This window comes from Cervus elaphus, chromosome 3 (genome assembly GCF_910594005.1).
Source record: "Cervus elaphus chromosome 3, mCerEla1.1, whole genome shotgun sequence".
Classification (NCBI taxonomy): domain Eukaryota; kingdom Metazoa; phylum Chordata; class Mammalia; order Artiodactyla; family Cervidae; genus Cervus; species Cervus elaphus.
In genome coordinates, this window is record NC_057817.1 from 28,549,878 (window position 1) to 28,573,392 (window position 23,515).

Consider the following 23,515-nt stretch of genomic DNA (forward strand, 5'->3'; position numbering starts at 1 on the left):
ACCCATTCTCCTGCATCAGCAGATGAATTTTTTACCACTGAGCCACCAGGGAAGCCCTTTCCATCTGTTTTTTAAACTTTATCATGTAGGTGATTTTTAGTTTTGTTTTACCCAGGTAGTTTCCTTGAACAAAAGCACAACTGCAGACGGGAAAAACTAAGGCTCAGAAAGGTGTAAGGTGACCTAGCAAGTTCTGTGCAGAATGTGATACAGAACTCAGGTCATTGGATTCCTGAGCGGAGCTCTTTCCTGAGTGTACTGTTTCCCATTGACATTGCCAAACAACCAAACTTAAACCACCAGTTAACTCACGAGTGTAATGGTGGGGTTTTGCTCTTCTCCAGTTGCTCTGGGTTCTTCTGTTGGCCACCATCGTGGGGCTCCTGCTCCAGCGCCTTGCAGCTCGACTGGGAGTGGTCACTGGGCTGCATCTGGCTGAAGTGTGTCACCGCCAGTATCCCAGGGTAAGCAGTGTTTGTTACTCATGTCATAGGTAACTGTGTGTTTAGACATTTGGGCCTTGTTGCTGCCTAAGGCAGGAATGGGTAGACCTAGTGTCTGGAGGATAGCTTTAAACTGACTTCATTTTTAGATAAGTACTCATCTATCTCTGGTTCATCCTAAATGTTTAATCTCCTTTCCTGGCTGTGAGAGAGTATCCTTACCTGCTTGCTTTTCTTATATGCCTCTCAAAAAAAAAAAAAATTAATAACGTAGTTTGTTTTAGCTTCTCTTTCTTTTTACATTTCTTACACTTCATGTTTCTTAGTGGTTTTTTTTTTTTCCTGGCCTCAGTGAGCTAGCACTACTAAATTTCTTTCTGTTTGATTATTTTACCAGATTAGTTCCCAGATTTTATTATAGAACACCCAATTCCAACACTTTGCTCCAAGGCCCTTTGTATATCTATCTTTTTTTTTACTTGTTTGTGCATTATTATATTAAGGATGACTCCAAACTTTTCATGTTTGTTTTGTCTCTTCAGCTGTGGTCAGAATAGATATTTTCTTCTATAGTATTTTATTCTCTCCTGAACAGTATTTTGACCATCTTAGCATCCTCATTTTCCCTTAACACTTTCAGGATTGTTTTTAGGCAAAAAATTAAGTGGAAATAATGAACGGAAACTCCATTCTTCTGTCAAGTAAAATGGAAGGAAAAGAAATTGGCATCAGCTGCTGCCCTAACCTTTACTCAGGCTCTGCCACAAAGAGCAACCTGGCCCTCTCCAGGAAGGGACCGAGTAAAGCTTGAGTTCTGGTCCTTCATCTCTAGACCTGAGGCTTAATAAAGGACTGTTATTGGATCACTGCCAAAATATGAATTCCAAACTATGGAGGAAGTTCTTAGAAATGATTAATTAGAACCACATTTTTCTGCTGTTTGATGTTTAGGTTCCGCGAATCATCCTGTGGCTGATGGTGGAGCTGGCTATCATTGGCTCAGACATGCAGGAAGTTATTGGCTCAGCTATTGCCATCAATCTCCTGTCTTTAGGAAGGTGAGCGGTTTTTCCTCTAGCAAATAATCCTTGTTTTGCCAGATTTCAAAGCAAGTGTAAAAAGAAAATCCCAAGTCATTTTCAATTTTCAAGATTCAGCTCAAGTATTATTTTTTCTGTGGAACCTTTCTGGAACCACCTTCTTCTCTCCTGCCAGAGGTAGGCGCTTTGTCTTCCATGTTCTCATGTCAGGTTCTACAAACCTGTTGTTATCCAGTGTGTGGCAGTATGTGTTATAATTAATTTGTATCTCAGTTTATCCCACTTATAAGTGAGTCCCACGAGAGGTAAGACCCATACTTTACAGTTTTGTGTCCTGAATGTCTGAAATTGTAGTCAAAGTTTGAATGAATGTATTACTTCACTTAGTACTGAGATCCTAAACTACCCAAGGTCTGGCCTCCTTGCTGCTGTTCGCTTTTCCCAAGTCCTTAGTCCTCCAAGTGTCATGTATCTGGAGAGCTGTTGGGAAGCTGGGAAACGGGTCTTTCTCAATGTTTCTTTTCTTTAATCTCCATTTTTAATCTCTGACGTAGGGTTCCTCTATGGGGTGGAGTTCTCATCACCATTGCAGATACTTTCGTATTTCTCTTTTTGGACAAATATGGTAAGGACAGTGGGAATGGAGGTGTCACTCAAAGGAACTGCATTCCATCATGTGGCTTACGGGGTAATCTGCCTTCTGTGAACTCACTACTGCATTTTTCTCCTTTAGGCTTGAGGAAGCTGGAAGCATTTTTTGGTTTTCTCATCACTATTATGGCCCTCACATTTGGCTATGAGGCAAGTATTACAGGCTTATTCATTAGCTTTATTCTTCTTCTTCTTAGCTTTTTAAAACAAGGCTTTTGTCCTTTTATTATGAAAGACAGTATATGCTAACAAAAAGCTGAATTCAGCACTGGCCAATTTTAAAGGAATAAGGACATGGCAGAGACTAGTGTCCAGGAAGACCTGCAGGGACTCCTAGTTTAAAACTGTACTAGAACTTCTGGTCCCAAGTTATTCTCAGCAACAGAACAGCATTGGAGAGGGTTAGGAAAGGGGTTACAGGGTTATTCTTGGCTGTTAACGTTAGAGGGGTTTTGTTTTTGCTCATCCTAGTTGACAGTAGTTGCAGCTTGGACTTTCTCTGTATTGTAACAATTAATGAACTGTAGGGGATACAGTACATGTTCCCCAGTTTGTGCCCCAGTCCGGACATTCCATTGGGTTAAAAGTAACCCTAACTCTACCATTTTATTCAGTAATGCCCCTGTCTGTGTTCAGTTATTATAAACTGATTTCTGCTTATTGGCCTAGCTAAGCTTTTGAAAATGTGTCTACTCTATGAGTAGATGATAGAGCTTGGTCCAAGGCTTCCAAGAGAAATGCTGAACCAGGAAAAAGTGTTTCTGGGTGAGTCTCAGCAGATGCTAGGGGCAAGCATTAGTGATTTTTCTATACATAGGTGAACATGGAAGCATGATTAGTGTGGATAATCAAGAATTGACTATTCTAAGGTGTGTCTCACAGGAGTTATTGTGACAATAATATCAATAAAGCCCTTAGCAGCTGTTTTATTTCTTTAGAATATTAATTAGATTCTCAACACATCCAGGCTTCCCAGTTGGTGCTGGTGGTAAAGAATCGGCCTGCCAATGCAAGAGGGAGACTTCGATTCTGTGTTTGGGTAGGGAAGATCCCCTGGAGGAGGAAATGGCATCCCTCTCCAGTATTCTTGCCTGTGAAATTCCATGGGCAGAGGAGCCTGGCAGGCTGCAGTCCATGGGATTGCAGAGTCGGACATGACTGAGAACAGCACTACACATCGATTTCGTATATCTAAAATACAGTGTGAAGTGTCTGGATACCCCATTCCTAAATTCTCTGACCTTGTGCTGCTTGGTTTTTTTGGATGGTTCTATTTCCTATGTAGTTGTTGATGAAGGAGTTTAAGGAATAAAGATGCAGTGTTTTCTAGTACCATGTTACTCCCTAGTCTCATGTTTCAGAAAAGACTAATAGCTGTTCTGTTTGTATGTAGTATGTTACAGTGAAACCCAGCCAGACCCAGGTCCTCAAAGGCATGTTCCTGCCATCCTGTTCAGGCTGTCGTACCCCACAGATTGAGCAGGCTGTGGGCATCGTGGGCGCTGTTATCATGCCACACAACATGTACCTGCATTCTGCCTTAGTTAAGGTGAGCAAGACCTTTCTTATCTCAGTGGCCTGTGTAGTTTCATGGCATCTTTTCCTTTTGTTACAAGGGACACACACTTAGTTCACAACTGTTGGGGCCCTGAAGGAGTACAGCGTTTTTCCACAGTTGGACACCACACTCTTGCATCACCAAGGTGACCAGAGATGGGACCAGGATGACATAGAGAAGGGACTAGAGCCCTTCTTAAAAGATTTGAAGGGGCACCGTGTCTCTTGTGTTTAAATCTCAGAAGCCTGAATGGCCTCATGGAGGTCAGGAGGAAGGAGCCTGATCTGGCTTTTACCGGTTAATCCATCACAATCATTGGTTGGAAGATATCAGAGACCTTTGTAATTAAGGTGGTCTTCCTGTTAGGTCTGAAATCAGATTGTTCTTGTAGGTCAGCAGTTCTTCCAGCCACATAACTGAGGGCTCAGTAGTCACTCGTTCACTTTTTCCACTTTGGGATGTGTGATGTCATCAAGGGGTCATGACTTCTTACTCAGTGAACCAGGATGTAAGTGGAGTCTCACATTTCATATGGGCAGTTGTTTGCCCGCTAGGCCTTTCAGCTGACTGCAGACTTACGAAATATCACAAGGAAACTTGTTCCAGCTAATCAAAAAGTGACTGTTGCTGTTGTGTCTCTAGTCCAGACAGGTAGACCGAGCCAATAAGCAGGAAGTTCGAGAAGCGAATAAGTACTTCTTCATTGAGTCCTGCATCGCGCTCTTTGTTTCCTTTATCATCAACGTCTTTGTCGTCTCCGTGTTTGCCGAAGCCTTTTTTGGGAAAACCAACGAGCAGGTGGTAAGTAAGCCCGGGTCCTGAGTAGCAGTGAATGGGAGGGTAAAGAGGAGGCCGCATTGGGGCAGGAAAGCGTGACCGTGACTTCGAGCTCAGGGGAAATAGATCTCAGTGTTGCCCCTAAGTCATGGCACTACTCAGGTTTACAGTCTGGGGCTGTGACCAAGCCCAGACCCTCCTTCTTAGCCTTAGACCAAGGTTGCCGCGTGCTGCTGTTGGTGGCTTCATGTTTGTCTGCTCTTTTTCATCCCCTTTTGCTTCCTGTTTATCAACTACTGGCTGCTTGCCAGTCCTGCCCTTTGGTGATTACAGGCGGGAGGAGTCAACCAACAGAAAATAGAAGCTGTGGCTAGTATCACACTGAATTCTCTGTCCTCTTGACTCCTGATTGCCAATCTAGTTTTTTTTTTTTTGCCAATCTAGTTTTGATCACTCCTTTGTCTCCCATCTATATGACCTCGGACTCCTGGCTCTGCTTTGAATAAGGCCACCCTGTTCTGGGGGTCATCTCATATTTGAAGTCTACTTAAGGGCCCTCACCTCCAATTATCATTTAAAATGACCCAGCATTCAAGTATTACCATGCACACTCTAACTCAAGGAAAAGTTTTTGATGACCTGGGGGTGTAGAAAAAGTGAGGAGGAGGACCTCAAGGACCTTGCCGCCAGTCTCTTCTGTCATCAATCTGTGTCCAGTGTCTCGCCTTCAGGATTCGTTTCTTAGATGATCCATCTGTGTGTGAGCTGTTGGAGAGGTATTCTTATCTGAGTTCTGGACTCAAAATTAAAAGTTGTTCCTAAATTACTTTGGTTCCAGGTTGCAGTCTGTAAAAACAGCAGCAGTCCCCACACTCACCTTTTCCCAGAGGATAACTCAACACTGGCTGTGGACATCTACAAAGGGGTAAACGTGTTCAGATTTCTGATCTCTGCTCCTGAATCAAGATTCTCAGCATAGTGTCTGGTCTTTTGAGTGGGTTCACTTCAGAGCTCAGCATATCTTCTGTGGAGTGTGTTTTTTTCAGAGGTCCAGATGCCGGACAAGCTTTTTGGATTATGTGGAAAGGAATAGGAGATCAGCTGACAAGATCATTTAATTGTATCAGCAATTCCCAAACTTAATGTTGATAGCATATTGTTCTCTAGGTGTTAATTGGGGAGACTAAAGAAGTATCCTTGGTAAAGTGGCCTTTTGCGTGTGTGTGGCTGAAGACTATGTATTTATTTAGATTGTGCTGTGTGGCATGCGGGATCTTAGTTCCTGGACCAGGGGTGAAATTTCTGCCCCCTGCATGGGATCACAGAGTCTTAACTACTGGACTGCCAGGGAAGTTCCAGTAAAGTGGTCTTTAATGGGGCCTTGCTGTCCCTTTTATGCTGATTACATTGTGAACCTCCAGCAGTACACAGTACATAGTATTTAACATTTCCGAAATTTATTGGAGGTTTCTCTCCATTCCTATTACCATCTTCCAGAATAGTGTGTTCAGGAATATAATTTAGGAAGTGTGTTATAGACATATTTCCTTTTGATACTTAACATGTGAGTTGAGGATAACGGCTTTAGGAGCCTAGAGAAGAGAAGGGACTAGGCTGAAGAGGAATGGGGGCCCATCCAGCAGAATTTATGTTGAAAGCCTCTAGAATGAGGTCAGGACCTGAGTCTAGCTTCTGGGACAGTGCCAGCACAGTGCTTGGTAGAGGTGGGTAAGTAGCCAGGAATAGGGAGGAGTGACACGAAGGAATATGTTTGGGGTGTTGTCTCAGGTGATCTCTCTCCCTTGCCTCTCCAGGGTGTTGTGCTGGGGTGTTACTTCGGGCCTGCCGCTCTCTACATCTGGGCAGTGGGGATCCTGGCTGCAGGGCAGAGCTCCACGATGACAGGGACCTATTCCGGCCAGTTTGTCATGGAGGTACATGCTGCTGTGACCGGGGTAGACTAGAGGACCTTGCCCTTTTGTCCCTTCTTAATCCCGTGCCTTCCTGAACCTCCCCAGACCTTTTTCTGTTTCCTCTTCCAGACATTCATCCTCCTGTGTTTTCTTCCAGGGATTCCTGAACCTAAAATGGTCACGCTTTGCCCGAGTGATTCTGACCCGCTCTATTGCCATCATCCCCACTCTGCTTGTGGCTGTCTTCCAGGACGTGGAGCATCTAACAGGGATGAATGACTTCCTGAATGTTCTTCAGAGCTTACAAGTGAGGAGGGAGCTGGGGAAACTCACATCCCATTGAGTCAGGAGGCATTCTGTATTGCCTTTAGGTAACAAGCCCTGTGTGGGTGTGGGGAAGAAAGAGGCACAGTCTTGGTCTATGGTGAATGCATATGAAATATCGAATCTAAACGGTTTTTAGAAGTGGCTTGTTTTTTTCTAAGTCTGTTGAATGGGAATTATAAGTTGTAATTACACATAGAACACAAAATTATTCATTAACCCAAGCAAACATTAAATAATGTAAAGGAGACTGTTGAGTATTATGGAGATTAAGAAGACAAGGCAGATACAAATTTTGTAGACACTATGAGCATAACTGATGCTAGGTTCATGCTACAGATTTCCACATAACCCTCCAGCATGTTGCAATGACAGGAATAATTTCTCACAGAGTAGGTGAGGCAGGGTCTCTGGTTCCCTTTTGCTAACAGTGCTGCTCTCTGGGGTGTTATAGGAACCCCCGTAGCCCCGTCTGATCTTATTTTTTTCTTTTGCAGCTTCCCTTTGCTCTCATACCCATCCTCACGTTTACGAGCTTGCGGCCTGTGATGAGTGAATTTGCCAATGGATTGTGAGTGTACTCCTGTTAGTTCCCCAAGATGTGGGGGGGATGGGTATCTTCCTCAAACTGACCAGTCAGAAATTAAGTCATAGGGGAACTATGTGCTTTAAGACATGATTGCTAGAGCTGCCCCCTCAATCTCTGACTTAGAAAATAGAGACTGTTGGGGACTCCCTGGTGGTCCAGTGGTTGAGACTCTGCCTTCCAGTGCAGGGGGTGCCGGTTCAATCCCAGGTCAGGGAACTAAGGTCCCACATGCCACAGGGTGTGACCAAAAATAAAAATAAATAAACACAACATTGTGAATCAACTATACTTCAGTTTAGAAAAAATTAAAGAGAATGGAGACCATGAATTTAACAATGGAGGGCAGGCACATTTTTTGTTTCTGGGGGGAAATTTTTTAGTTTTTAGGGCTTTAACTCTTCAACTTCAGCCACTGAAGGTTAAAGCATCTTAAATCCATGTTAAATGATCTTAATGAGGGAGGCATAAGCTAATACCTATTGTATACATCTCTAAAGTACATGGGGTATTTAAAAGACTTGTTGCATCTCCAGGGACTCATGACTTTTTCACTTGTAAGGCTTGTTGCATTTTTAGGGGCTTAAGTAATAGGGATTACTTGATAGTGTTTTTTCTTCTTCTTCCTCTTTCTCCTTATCATTTTGTAACTTTGGCCCATTTAACCTAATCTGGGACATAAGCACTTTTTGGTATATTTTGAAATGTCACGTATTCCTGTCCTGTGACCCCAAAAGACACAGTGTCCTTTTCTGTTTGTGGACAGGTTGGAGTATTCTACCAATAACTGTGCTGATTCTTTTGACAGAGGCTGGAGGATTGCAGGCGGTATCTTGGTCTTTATCGTCTGTTCCATCAACATGTACTTCGTCGTGGTTTATGTGCAGGATCTAGGGCATGTGGCATTGTACGTGGTGGCTGCAGTGGTCAGCGTAGCTTATCTGAGCTTTGTGTTTTACTTGGTAAGTCCAGTTGGGAGGGGGCAGGGGTGGTCAAGGGGGGCTGACACTCAGAAAGGACCCAAAAGAGCACATGGTTATCTGTCTTCAGGCTGTTGACACAATTTACGTGAAATCGTTAAACCAACTGTGACTAAAGATTATTTTTAACCATAAATTTTCCCTCGGTTCCTAAGAGCTATCATTTTTCTAAATCTGTCACTCTGTCTGATTTCCATTCCTAATAAGAGAGTGTAGTATGTTTGAAGAACTCGAAGAAGATCAGCCATGTAGAAAGTAGAGTGGTATGAGATGGGGTTGGAGAATGTAGCTGTGTCTTGTGATTTCAAATCTTTGGAGGGCAGCACATGTGAGTTCACAGCCCTGCCCAGCTCTGCTACTTAATAGCTGTCCAATGACGACTCAAATAAATAGTGATGATCTCTTATTGAATTATTCTAGAATTATTAAAGAATGATGGTTATAAAACAAGCTACATAGAAAAGGAATGCAAAATAAATAATAAGAAAAGGAATGCAGAATTATAAATACCTAGATAATAAAAAAAATTGTCAAGAGTCTAGAGTAAATTATGTAAAATGGTAATAATAGTTCCCTTTGGATGGTGGGATTATGGATATATTCGTTTCTTTGTTTTCAACTTCTGTAACATTACTTATATCAGTGAAAAGTAGCTATGCCAACAACACATCTCCCTCATTAGTCTACACAGGTTTCTCTAAAAATCACAGGGGCTGAGGATTAGGGACTGCTGAATTTATACCGTGTCTGCTACAGAGAATGGGAAGACTGGATGATAGAAACCCCTTGCTCATCTCATAACACTTACCTAGTCCCCGTGTCAGTGTCTGCCAGAGGGTAGATACTTGATTGGGAAAATCATTTTAATGAATGTTGAGAAATTATGTCTTAGATAGATATAGCTCTGCTTTTTTCCTTCCCAGTAAACCATGGGCACACTAAGATTATGCTGACCCTAAAATAAAAGGACTTACCTCCAGGAAACCCAAGTAACTCAGTATGGCCTTGACAGAAATTGTTTTAACAATTTGCTGTAGGGTGACTCTTGGCGGGGTAGTGGTTCGGATTTCTGACTTTCACTTCAAAATCCCAGGTTCAGTCCTGGTCAGGGAACTGAGCTCTGCAAGCACGCCCTCTACCTGAACGTCCCCCACCCCACCCCCAAAAAAATGTGCTGTAGAACTTAAGGGGATCCTTCCTTCATTACGAGTCATTCTTAGTCACCCTCAGGCTATAGAAAATGTTGAAGACCTGTTTTCAAGGCTGAGGACTGGTTCTAGATGAATTACTACTGTTTAGTTCAGGAGACAATGGCGGTTGTATTAGCCAGTCAGTCATTGCCCTGCATTGTGAGGAGTGGAGTAGGACTGAAATGGGGTAGTGGTTTTCAAGGAATTCCGCCTGAGAGTCAGATAAAAGAAACACCACAAATCCAAAGCAGTAGGAGCAGAGGGAACTGAGTATTGAAATTAGTACAGCAAAGAGGTTTGCATCTGAGCAGTGCATTGTGGGCGGTGAGGGGCGTAAGTGGGCTCTCCAGAGGGCTCAGCAAACCATGACCATATTTTCTCTTCTAGGGTTGGCAATGTTTGATTGCACTGGGCATGTCCTTCCTGGACTGTGGGCACACGGTAAGCATCTCTAAAGTCCTGCTGACCGAAGAAGCCACCACTGGCTATGCTAAGTAAACACTGCTCACAGGTAGCCATCAGAGCCAGTGTGTTTCTATGGTTTACTGTGTGAACATAGCCAAAGGTATGTGCTGGTGCACAGACTGCATTTAGGACTCAGCTGTTGGTTGGGAAAGACATTGTTGCGTATTTGTTTGAAAGATAGCATTATTTTTTCTCTTGAATTCCTAACCTGGTAACTGGATTAGCTAGGATCTTTGACAGCTTGACACCTGCTCTCAAACAGCACTGAACTCTTTTCACTGTCCCAGGGTCAGCTTGTTTTATCTTTATGTGAGATAGTTCTCAGTGCATGATTCTTAACAAGACTGACTATATGTTAAAAAAATGTACTTGGAAAATGCAATACATTTTTCATAATACAAGTTACAGAATAGGTATACAAGTTTTATTTATCAAAAAATAATGGATTTAAAAGTCTGAGAAATACTTTCCTTATGCATACCCTTTGAATTAATTATAAAAAATAGAATCTCAATTAGGGTGGTTTGATTCATATTAAGTATAAAATTTATGAGATAATCTACCTCCATCAGGTTAGGATTCTTTTAACTTATTTTCACTTTAATTTCATTGAAAGTTAAGAGGGGTGAGAAAGCATTAAAGAAGATGATAAATGGACAGATGGTAAAACTCACTTGTGGTCATGGTGACTAATACTAATCTCTTCCGAAAATCACTCTGATGATTTCCCTCAGAGATAGAGCTTACTGAAGTGTTCTTGGGAGTCCCGATTTTAATAACTCTCATGTTAGTACAGAGTTCTTATATGGTGTTTCTTCTTGAGCACTTAGAGTTGGGAAACCTTCCCCTTCCTCCTCTAGGAGGGTAGCGATAGAAAAAGATGGTAGCATTTATGACCTGATGTTCTCAAGAGACTTTGGGGAGAGGTGAAAAAACTTGAAAGAAGAGGAGCCATCTGTTTTATTCCTAAAAAACACCTTCTACCAGAATCGTCATGTTTTTCTGAAGCATGCCCAAGACGACTTGCAAGGCAATCTGAGGAGCTCTGGATGTGAGCGTTGCAAAGCTCGCTCCCTCTCAGCGATTCCTTTGGTGTCACTATGGTTGCCAAGTCTTCTCTGCAGGGTTTCACTGAGCTACCTCTCTTCAGCCATTCCCTCAGAGGGAAAAACTTTGAGACCAGATGGTGGAGCTCTGGAGTCAGAGGAAATGGGTCTCTTCAGCATGGAGCTGCTGCTCTTCAGCCACTTCTGACATTTTGACATGTGGAGCCTGACACCATGTGATTATCTCAAACCAAGTCACATTGTCCAGTGAAGATAAATAATCAGGTCTTTTATAGCCACTGACTTGGAGAGAACAGTAATGGGAATGCAATTGAAGGACTGCATTTTTGGTGTCTTCCTTCTGGAGTGCCTATTGATTGATGTTCTCTGTTCACCCGAGCCCCTAAAGGCATTGTTTCCAATACTTTGTACACAGTCAAAAGCACAGGCTGAACGGACTGTCTTTTACATGGCTTTAAGGGTAAACTTCTGTGTTGCACTGACCATACCTTTACCTCAGCCCCTCCAGTGACATAGCATAGAATCATGAGAGACAAATTCCCCAACCGTTCCTCCCTTTCCCCTACCATCATCCCCTAAACTGTTGACAAGGGCATTCTGTAGATTTTGGGGACTGACATCTTAAGCTCTCATCTGGCCTCAGTAGGTGAGGGCCATGTTGACAGAATTCTTTGTAAAAGATGGTACACTAACATCATTTACCTTTACCTGGAGTTTGGCTGGGTCCAGTCAGTCTCAGATTCACAAATATTTAGAAGCCCAGGTAAAAGCTGCTAGTTTTCTTTTCAAAGTTATATATATGTCTTGCAATGATGAAAATTTTTTTCCCAGTTAAATGTCAGTTTATGTCACTGTGTGTGTATTATTTTACAGTGGTAAAAACACTCCCATGATGTATTCCCATGCTTTCAGGTAGAAAGGGTACTTTCTGTTCAGCCACTACTTTGGGTACAGTAAACAGTGTTTAGAACCTGACATCTTCCAGTGCCAGCATGTGCATTCTGTTTGTGTGAAATGTTGAAGGATATATAATTGTACTTTATGTAAATTGGTCCTTGTTCTTTATAAATGTGGCATGAAATAACTGCTGCTATAGCATACTGGGAATTATCAACAATGGGGAAGAACTGCAATTTGGCTCCTCTGCGGTCCTGCTAGTGGTTTTAGGAGTGGTTACAGTAAGCTTTTAGTGACCATTTAACAGTATGTAAACTTGGTTTGTAATTAAAAAGGTTTTTTTTCCTTTTTCCAATTTGGTTTCCTGAATATTTTTTTTAAACCTTGAAAGTACTCTATGAGTGGGATCTCAACAACTTTGAAATACTGAAACATCAATTACCACCTGGATTGACATACTGGATTCACACTGTTCGTGATTTTTCTCTTTAGAAGGGATAGAGGAATACAGTTGACCTCCCTGGACACCTAGGTGTTAGGGGTGCTGAGCCTCCACGGAATAAAAATTCTACATGTAATTTATAGTCAGCTCTTCATGTTTATATTCAGCCTTTCATGTCCAGTGTTCCTCTGAACGTGTGGTTTCATGTTCTCAGATTCGTCCTGCCTGGGATCATGTATTTCTGTTGTATTTACCTTTGAAAAAAAATGTATATGAGGAGACTCTTGAGGTTCAAATTCAGTTTGTTCAACGCTTAATATAGGTTTAGTTCCCAGAAGACTTGATGAATTATAGACACCAAGCACTAATTTCTATCACCAATTTAATTAGTTTTGCCATTGCTAAAGGTTACATCATTACAATATTTAAAATTGAGAAAAAAATTGTCATTCTGCCTTTTTCTGCTCTAAAGTGAACATTTTTCTCTCTGTAGTCTTGTTTCACCATTGAGGTAGGCGTTTATATTCTGTATATGCTGCCAGTAAAAAGTATGAGTGTTTGGAAGATGAAAGGAAAATTGTTTAACTTAGAAAGGAAAGCATATAAATACAAAGTCCGGATATAAATACAAAACTCAGACACAGTAAATTACTAGGCTTGTCACCAAACACATGGCATGAAAAACTAAGTCAACCCTTAATTTGTCCAAGATTGTCACTAGAACTTCATTTTCCCTTTCTCTGTCGCAAGTTTTATAGGAACTAAATCCTGTAAATAACACCATAGAAGTTTTCTGAGAATTTTATTTTCCGTGTTGTCCTTCCTCATTTAACTCACCCTTCTTACCTTGCTTTTGTTTTGTTTTTTAAAATCTTTTTTTGGCTCTGCCATATGCCTTCTGGGATCTTAGCTCCTGCCCAGGGATTGAACCTATGGTAGGGATTGGGCTCATGGCATAAAAGCTTAGAATTCCAACCACTAAGATACCAGGCAACTCTTTATTTGGGTGTAATTTCATAGCTAAAATAGGGTGCATCACACTTTGAAGATCCTGATTTGAGACTTTCTTTAGCGCTGCCCTCTGCAGTACTTTGTGTTCCTTCCTTGGACAGGACCAGTGAATCCAGATGTGTTACCTTCTTTTGACAACTTAGCTTTGGAACATTAAAAATAACACATTATTATGGTAGTTGGGTTCTAAGCACTCTGTGTATGTGTGTGTGTGTGTGTGTGTGCATGCAGGTTTAGTCGTGTCTGACTCTTTTCAACCCCGTAAACTATATCCCACCAGGCTCCTATGTCCATAAGATTTTACAGGCAAGAATATGGAAGTGGGTTGCCATTTCCTACTCCAGGAGATCTTCCCAACCCAGGAATTGGACCCGCATCTCTTGGATCTCCTGCATCGACAGGCAGATTTGTTACCTCTGAGCCCCCTGGGAAGCCGTCAGCACTCATATGATCTCATATAATTCTTACAGCAAAAGGATATATATGTGTGTGTATATATATATATATATATATGTATATAAGGCGACTGAAGGGCCAGAAACTAAAATAACACATCACTAATCAGTAGGCATTTGGCATTTGTGCCTGACTAGCTTAATTCCAGAACCCGTGTTATTTTTACTAATCATGCTATACAATACGTAGCACACACTTAATAGTGCACTTTAGACACCAAGCTTTGGTGTTTAGCTGCACCAAGAACAGTATCAAAGATACTTCTCTTAATACTCTGATGAGTGCTAGAATATGTTTTAGGTCAAAAGTTGCCAATTAATAGACTAATTTTGTTTGGTCTGTGCTGAATTTTCAAAAGTACCTGAATGCTTTTTCTGGTGGGTGTGGAAAATGGGCAGGGCCAGCAATAAGTAAGAACTGATATTCATTTGTGTACCTCTCTGCCCTTGAAAGATTTAGCCAGTTCCTCAGCTATTTAGTTCCACTTCCCAGTGTCCCTGAGCAATGCAATAAACTTTTCCAGTGAAGGAGTTTTCTCTACTAAGCCATCAAGTGATACAACCTGGAGGTCATGGGGCTAAAAATGCAGCCCTTGCTTACTACACACCCACCCCACCACCTTAGTTCACTTAAGAAAAGGCTGCAGTGGATTGTCAGTGTATCTGACAATTGCTCTTGGTTACTAAAACCTGAGTCATAAAACCCTGAAGTAAGTATAAAGGCTGAAATCTGAAGTGCTGTGATTCTGCCCTAATTCCAGTGTGACTCAATAGTTCCTAGCTAGCCTTCTAGTTGAGAATAGTTTTATCATGGGCCCCATTTTGTCTCATCTTCACACAGTCATCATAAACCTCTGATAGGCATTTTTAATGTCTAAAAAAATTATTGAAGACTAAAATGAGATAGGTTTCCCAGGTGGCGTAGTGGTCAAGAGTCGGCCTGCCAGTGCAGGAGACGCAAGAGACGTGGGGCACTCCCTGGATCATGAAAATTCCCTGGACTACAAAATGGCAACCCATTCCAGTATTATTGCCTGGAAAATTCCATGGACAGAAGAGCCTAGCGGGCTGTAGTCCATGGGATCAGAGTCGTACACGACATCACACCCACCACCACACATACACAATGAGATAGTTTGTTAATGTCCTTGGCATTTTAAAGTACACCATTTATTTCTGTTTTACAAATGAGTTGGATAAGGCTCAAGAAGGATACATAACTTGCTCAAGGTCATAGGAAATGGCAGAGTTGAAGCTTGATCCTAGCCCCAGTGCCTTTTGCACTATATTCTGCTAGAAATATTTCTATCAATTTATAGTGTGCATTTGGCATCCTGAGCACTCATGTGATCTCATTTGATTCTTACAACAGAAGGTTCAGCCTCTATTCAGATAAGATGACTGAAGGGCCCAAAAAAGGCTGTAGGTAACAAGGGGCAGCAACATCCCTCAAACCCCTGGTGATGCCAGTAGGGCTAAAAGGAGACTCAGTGATTGTCCCACGGTGAATGCAAAGGAGAGAAAAAGAGTAAGCTACAACTTCACAAATGCCAATACAAATCATCTGGATTAGGCCTCCTGGAGTGAGTCTGGCAATATATTTTTTTGCTTTGTTTTCATATTTATTTTTTGTCCACCTTGGGTCTTGGTTGCATCTCGCAGAATCTTTCATTGCTGTGCGCAGACTTCTCTCTAGTGGCTGCTTGTGGGCTCCAGAGCCAGAGCTTGCTTAATTGCCTCCAGGAATGTGCAATCACAGTTCCCTAACCAGGGGTCAAACCTTCTGCCTGGCAAGGCAGATTCTTAACCACTGGACCACCAGGGAAGTTCCTGGCAATGTGTTTTAAAGGCAGCTAAAGTCATTCTTATAAAGTCTGATAAATGTCTGGGATCCGCAGATTGTCTCCTTTTCTCTTAGCACATGCCATTTGATGTTTCTTTCTTTTGTTTAATGAAAGGCTTTTCTCTGCCCAGGTGCCAAAGGATAATTAGAGCCCAGACAATAGGGCTCAGAATTTAGACCATTTGAACTTTGATTTCTTTTCTCTTTTTCGGCCGTTCTGTGCAGCTTGTGGGATCTTAGTTCCCTAACCAGGAATTGAACCTGAACCCTCTGCAGGGAAAGCACTAAGGTCCAGAGTTCTAACCACTGGACCGCCAGGGAATTCCCTGAAATTTGAGTTCTAACACACTTAGTATTAAGGTATAAAAACTCGCAGTACATTTGCTCTTAATATCCTGATCAGAAACACCCATGCTGAGGTAGAATATGTCACAAGAATAGTTAAAGTGCAATTTTTGCATTTGGCATTAACAAATCCTTAACTATTTCAGCACCTATCAATTACTTTATATATAGCAAACCATTCATATATCTATAAGCCATTTATTTTCTGAAAGAAAATCAGTATAGCAGAACTGAAATAAAAGCTACTTTTATATGCTGATTATAGATATTTAAATGCCAATTTTAAATACTTATAAATCAGTCTAACCCTTTTCCATCTTTTTGTCCTCAGTACCATCTGGGATTGACAGTTCAACCTGAACTCTACCTTCTGAACACCATGGATGCTGACTCACTTGTGTCTAGATGACTGACAGCCTGAGGGACTATATAAGACCCACTTTCTCTTAGCCCTTTTGTGCCAAGTGTCCTGTTAACATATCTGTTTGTTCAGTGGTGAGTTTTGTTCAAACGTTTTGAACAAAAGGTAAAAATTTCCTCATGGGAAGGGTATTAAAGCTGACAGCTGTGAAGTGTAGGTCAGAGACCCACCCACCTCACAATAGCCCTACAACTGCCAGAGTTAAATGATTAGCCTATGATGGCCACACACCCCTATGGGCTTGTGTCTGGACTTTTGGAATTTTAAAAATATATCTGTGTGTATGTTTATGTAAACCTGAACTTACTGGTTTGGGTAGAGTTTTATATAAAAATGATATTTTGTATTTTTTAAACAAATTTGTTCAGATAAATCATATTTATTTTGTCTAAATCACATGTAACAAAGGAAGAAGAGCGCTGCTCTTTTTCAGAATGAACTGGTCAAATAGACTGACTTTTAAAGTGATACTTGACTGTGGCCAGTCAAACTTGACTTGGATTCAATCAACCAACCCTTGGTAACTGCTGGTACTAGCACATCATTTCCAAAAGAAGACATTTCTTTTATGTCTTATTTCATCCTGGTTGTTGGTGTGCTCTGTGATTATTATTTTTCTCTATTGTTGTTTTTCTTGAATTTTTTTTCAGAGATACGATGGTATTTTCCAAAGAGCTTAGTACCTAGTGACAACATCCAGAAATCATACTTTAATCAATAATCAGTTTTCCATGCTGCATTGTAACTCAGCCCATTCTAGCACTTTAGGTATAAAAAGAATTCTAACATTGAGCTTTATAAAGCCCAACATAAGGTAATGGACGTATTAGTTTTCTTTCTAACGTGTGTGTAGTCCCACCACGTCTTGTCTTCCCACTTTTCCTATTAATACTGCAGACACCATTTCTAGGCCAAAGTCTATTTCCTGGAGTGGCTGATGTTTCTACTGCTGACTCTCCTAGGGAATGCTAAGCATTTTAAGTTTATTTATACCAAGTAGTATGAGATCAGACCTACGCTGGGACTTGGAGGATTGGTCCACATGTCATACACTGCCTGCCCACGTATGGGTTATAGATTTTTTTTGACTCTTCTTCCTAACCAGAATTTTTTTCCATAACATTTTTATAATAAAACATTTAATACTTAAAACTTTCTGCAGAAAGTTTCTGCATATTGATCTGATTGAAAAGTTAGAACCTTTTCAACACCAGGCTCACACCTCTTCATGAAAGTGCAGTTGGCTTACGCTGAATGGCAGCTATCCATTTTTAATGGAATACAGTCCGTGCCTTCGCTCCTTTTCTTCCAGCCCCAAAGGCTTTGCGTTTGGAAACCCCGCAGGCTTTGTATGTTTGAGCATCATTTTCCTCTTTCAGCATAAACCTCACTGCCTTACTTTAAAACTTTGCACATTTCAATAAGACTTTAAAAAAAAATCCAGACATTGCCTTTGTCATTTATGATTTGATCCTGTAAGTGGCACGGATTTTTTTCTGATTCTTAAAATTCCGTCATTTCTAATTTGTGACCCTTGAAACTTCTGATAAGAGCAATAGCCTTGCAACCCACGTTAGAGACCTTCTGATCTTAAAAGTAAAACTGAATTAACCTCATTTATCAGCTTTTATTTGAAAAAAAGACTTAAAAAATGAGTTTCAGTGTTTTGGTTTCTTTATACAGAGACAGCAACTCTATATATGAATCAGTTTGTTGCATTTTTTTCTCCCTCCCTGGGCAGTTCCATTTCTCAGTCGTTTCATTACCAGAGGATGTTTGGGGAAAAAAAAAAAAGCAGAAAGAATCCTGTTTTACAACTCATAAAAAGATAAGGTGGTTGGTTAAATAGAGATTAAGTACTTGAGGGGTTTCTGTAGCTTTTCTCCATTTTTAAATTGTATGTTATTAGGAACAGACTAGAGTTTACAGCAAAAATTTATCAGTTTACCTCTCAGGTCATACAACTCCTGTAATCGGAAAACTGTATAATAAAGCAAGCCGAATCATGCTAAAACCAGTGGAGGAGACTGATGTCTAACAGTAAGTCTTGGACAAACGTTTTTGCTAAGTTAATATTTAATCATTCCTTATGCTTATATGGAAAATAATATAATCAGTCTCCCTCCTTTTTTGACCCCACTGTGTGGAATATGGGATTCCCCATCAGAGATTGAACTCACGCCCCCCGACCCCTGCAGTGGAAGTGCAGAGTGTTAACCACTGGACCACAAGGGGGAGTTCCAATATATTCAATCTCAAGATTAACCTAGATTCATATACTCACTCAGTTTCTGAGGTTTAACACTATGGAGTCAATTTGTAAAAGGATACTCTGATAGTATATATCCAAGATGTCAGAAAAATGCAATTGAATAGTTGTTACTGAACAGCTGCTGCTATATAACTGTGTGCTGGCCTAATAAAAAAGTAGTCAGAGCATACCCAATAGTCAGGGAGGCATCAGAGGTTATAGCAGCTGATAAAAATAGCCTCAATTTTAAACATTATGATATTAAACACCGAGCCTTTGTCCCAGAAATATTGTACAAATTCAGGTTTGTATCTGTTTATAGGGTCTTCCCTCAATGACCTCCCCTGTTTGGCCAAGCTAATGTTGGTAAATGGGCTTCCTGCATACTTTTCTCCATAAATGATTTTACATTTTAATTTAAGCATAATTTTTGAGCTCTTATGTATAGCTACTTTTAATATTTTTCATTGCTTTTTTCAAGCAATAAATACATTAGTACTTTCAGAGTAAGATTATCACAAAGTTCTGGGATCTTTTGTGTTTTGAGAAGAGCCCATTTCTGAGTTAACACTTCAGTTCATCTATTTTTAATGCTGAGCATGTTTTGGGAGAGGGGGATGTTTCTGGTAGCCTGATTAGAAGTATCTTCATTGTGTAATCAACATGAAGGATGACATTTCTGTGCCAGAGGTCTTAAAATTTCCTGATTTCATGGAACATATTAGAGCCAACTGCTGGAATGTTTACTCCAGTGAAGTAGCGTAGTTGCATTCTTTCCTCGCCTGTTTTCTAAAGAGGACAGTGTTGACTGAAACATGTCTGTTTGTTGGTGGCACTTGAAGAGCCTCATAGTAGGTACACATGGCAACTCTAAAAATAATTACCCTGAGCCAGTAGAGAAGAGTGTATATAATACACAGAACAATGAGTTAATGTCTAGAATGCAGATATATTTTCAATATTGTTGCATCTTTCCCTTCCCCAGATACTAGACTTGACCTTCCAGTCAGAGTATTTCTCCACTACAGAAAACATAAAGAAGAGGAAAGCATCACCACAGATCATATTGCATTTTAGTGCACTTTTTGTTTTTTTACACCACAGATCATATTACATGCATTTTAGTGCACTTTTTATTTTTTTACCTTGGCATTCTTGATTTTATCTCAGTGGGTACTTTTTTTTTTCCTTTGGTTTTCTTTCCCAGAAGCGCCTGGCAGGCCCTCCAGTCCATGGGGTCACAACGAGTCGAACACGACCGAGTGACTAAGCGCATTTCTTTCCCAGGCCTGGAGTCAGAATAAATCTGAGGCATAATGGTTATGACTTCAATAAGGTGGAACTAGTTTTTAGAACCCTAGGCTTACAGAGGAGCTTGAGGCCTCGGGTATACTTCACATTTATTATCTTCTCTGTTTCCTGTGTTTTCTGCAGTATCGTACCAGATTAGCAGCAGCACAAATGGACTAAATCTTTCCGCTCCCACAACACTGCCATTTGAGGTAAAAGGGATATTTTTTTTTGGAGTTTACCTCTGTACTCCAGACATACTTTCGAGAAGTATAAAGATGAATACACAAATATTTAAATGTTAGACATTTATGTTTGTGGTAAATTAGTCAGGTTTCTGTATAAGAGTGACGTGCACAGTGGTGAACCATTTTTTTTTTTAATTTCACTGAGCCCCAGGCAGCGCGCTAACCTGTGCTAACCTGCGTGTGTCCCTCTGCTTGTCTGGTACACTCCCACACGTGGCCTCCCAGCTGAACCAAAATTAAATAACAACATGGCCATTCATTCGCCTCTGATGTAATTTTTGCCCATTCTAAAAAGGAGTTAATGAAAGCCTCAATTACCCTGCCCTGTTTGGAGAGAATTAAGTGATGAATAGAGCGTCATGTCTAATATGGATAGTGAAAATTTTTCTGTAGCGACCTAATTTTCAGATTGATTTGGCATAATATAGATTATTTTCTGCTGTTAACTAGAAAATAAAAATTTTAAAAGTCAGAAAATCATGTCCTAGGTTCTAAAGGACATCAACAAAGATATTTTTGAGTTGACTATTTATGATAGTTGATTTGGAAATCAACGTCTTAAAAAAATTGAAGGCTGTGAGAATTCTGACTGAAATTTCTGCAGTATAATTTGCTACATATTGAAAATTCATTTTTTGTAAGTACTTTTCAGAAGACTTCTTATTTTTCTTATATGTGGCTTCATTTTTTGTAATCCTTATAGAGTAGAGAACACCTATAAGCAAAAAGTTGTATATCAATAGAGTATGGATAGGAAACAAACACTGAATTTCATCACTTGTATTTTTTCTAAAACAATTGAAAGCAAACATCCTCTATCTTATTATTTTTTGGCTTGGATCATACAGCTGACTCCAGAACTGGGGGAGAAAAAAAAAAATCTAAGAGCCCTTTGCTGCTAAGTCACTTCGTCGTGTCCAACTCTGTGTGACCCCATAGACGGCAGCCCACCAGGCTCCCCCGTCCCTGGGATTCTCCAGGCAAGAATACTGGAGTGGGTTGCCATTTCCTTCTCCAATGCATGAAAGTGAAAAGTGAAAGTGAAGTCGCTCAGTTGTGTCCAACTCTTAGTGACCCTATGGACTGCAGCCTACCAGGCTCCTCTGTCCATGGGGTTTTCCATGGAGTGGGGTGCCACTGCCTTCTCCCAAGAGCCCTTTAGGATAAGTATAAATCTGAGTTTATGATGTTACTATGCCACCCTAAAGTTTGAATTTTAAAATATTAGAAGGGAAAGTGGGAAGATTTGGCAAGATCTTGAGATAAAAACAATAAGCACTTCTACTTAGCAAACATCTATTCAGTATTGTTCTCAGTATTGTACTTGGTATTCTGATAAAAAGGAAAGTGAATGAATTGTAATCCCTGATTCTAGGGATTTACCATTGAGTGGGTGAATTAGCTGTGTTTAGGCAGATGAGACAGGTGTACATCTTCCTCAAGGATGAGGTCCTAGGGCCCTGCAGAAAGCGGGGAGGGCCTGGAAAGATAGCGTGAGGAAGAGCTGATTCAGTGAATTCCAGGGAAGTCAGCAAATGTTCCTCCCCAAAGCAAGATAGGGAGCAGCAGATTTAAACTACATTCCATAACAGTTATCAAGGCATCAGCTATCTTAGGTTGTCTAAACTAAACCTTTGCTTCATTTTCCTTCTGCTTTATTTATGACACTTCTTGTTAATAACTACAGAGTATACAGAGTCTAAAGTGTCAGTAAGTTCATTGTTCTCATCCCAATCAGATAGCAAAATGAGGCAGATGTCTGCATCATTTTCTAATGAAATAATACTGTAAGTAACTGTCAAAGATGCATAAAATTCAAGCCAAAAAATGTTTAAACTTGAATCATTGTGGTATCTATGGAAATAACATTCTCAGGTTCAAAGAGAAATTATATGGCTCATTTCCCTGTGTTTATTAGACACAGTTATTAACCTTTTGCCTACATCTTAAGGCTTTATAGGTGGCGCAGTGGTAAAGAATCTGCCTTCCAATGCAGGAGACACGGGTTCAATCCCTAATTCAGGAAGATCCCCTGGAATAGGAAATGGCAACCCACTTGGACCAACCCAGTATTCTTGCCTGGAAAATTCCACAGACAGAAAATTTCTGGTGGGCTATAGTCCATGGAGTTGCAAAAAGTTGGACACGACTGACTCCACACCCACACTACTTCTTAAATGTAGGTGTTCCCCAGAGCTCTGATCCCAGCCCTTTTCTCACCTCGTTCACAACTGTTGCTTCACTGGTAAGCAAGTTAGATCTGTCTTCTGAGTGTGAGACCTATATATAGATTATATTATATGTGAGGTTTCTGCCTCCCATAGGTAGGTGTATATAAGTAAGTGTGTTGGCTGTTTACAATAGCCAGGACATGGAAGCAACCTAGATGTCCATCGACAGACGAATGGATAAGAAAACTGTGGTACATATACACAATGGAATATTACTCAGCTATTAAAAAGAATGCATTTGAATCAGTTCTAATGAGGTGGATGAAATGAGCCTATTATGCAGAGCAAAGTAAGTCAGAAAGAAAAACACCAATACAGTATCTTAACGCATATATATGGAATTTAGAAAGATGGTTACGATGACCCTATGTGCGAGACAGCATAAGAGACACAGATGTAAAGAACAGACTTTTGGACTCTGTGGGAGAAGGCGAGGGTGGGATGATTTGAGAGAATAGCATTGAAACATGTATATTATCATATGTGAAATAGATCACCAGTCCGGGTTTGATGCATGAGACAGGGTGCTCAGGGCTGGTGCACTGGGATGACCCTGAGGGATGGGATGGGGAGGGAGGTGGGAGGGAGGTTTAGGATGGGGAACACATGTACACCCATGGTTGATTCATGCGAATGTATGGCAAAAACCACCACAATATTATAAAGTAATTAGCCACCAATTAAAATTTAAAAAATAAATGTTGAGCATGCCCCTCAAAATGTGCCGTTGTAAACCACGTAAATGTACTATAGTTAGCCTACTACTGGTAAAGCTTTTTAGATTTGGTTTTGGCTCTGCAGTGTGGTATGCAGGATCTTAATTCCCACCGACTAGGGATTGAACCCATGCCCCCTGTATTGGAAGTTTAACCACTGAACTGCCAGGGAAATCCCCCCAGCAGGCATCTTTCTTCACTGCTATTCTATTTCACTTCCCTGTTTAAATCCTTCAGTGGCTGGCTTCATCTTGTTACGCCTCAGCTAGCAGCCATGTTAATCTATTGGGGGATTTGTTTTATGTCAGTTTAGCTAACCTGTTACTGTGTTTTCCAGAATTGCCTTATCTGCAGAGTTATGGGTTAGCTTG

The 23,515-nt window shown here is 40.8% G+C and overlaps 1 protein-coding gene across 7 annotated transcripts in view; it reads left to right on the top strand.

The window, feature by feature from the left end:
- SLC11A2 (solute carrier family 11 member 2) overlaps positions 1–21,063 on the top strand; it is a 34,504-nt gene extending 13,441 nt beyond the window's left edge. For all 7 annotated transcript variants that reach the window (XM_043884291.1, XM_043884320.1, XM_043884347.1 and 4 more), the window contains 13 exons: positions 345–464; positions 1,395–1,501; positions 2,038–2,108; positions 2,217–2,284; positions 3,528–3,683; positions 4,335–4,493; positions 5,308–5,394; positions 6,284–6,403; positions 6,540–6,689; positions 7,204–7,277; positions 8,101–8,254; positions 9,850–9,903; positions 16,319–21,063. In XM_043884291.1, the coding sequence (XP_043740226.1) occupies positions 345–464; positions 1,395–1,501; positions 2,038–2,108; positions 2,217–2,284; positions 3,528–3,683; positions 4,335–4,493; positions 5,308–5,394; positions 6,284–6,403; positions 6,540–6,689; positions 7,204–7,277; positions 8,101–8,254; positions 9,850–9,903; positions 16,319–16,396 (1,398 nt within the window). In that variant the 3' untranslated portion in view covers positions 16,397–21,063. The remainder of the gene's footprint in view (positions 1–344; positions 465–1,394; positions 1,502–2,037; positions 2,109–2,216; positions 2,285–3,527; positions 3,684–4,334; positions 4,494–5,307; positions 5,395–6,283; positions 6,404–6,539; positions 6,690–7,203; positions 7,278–8,100; positions 8,255–9,849; positions 9,904–16,318) is intronic.
- Positions 21,064–23,515: the final 2,452 nt, after the last annotated feature.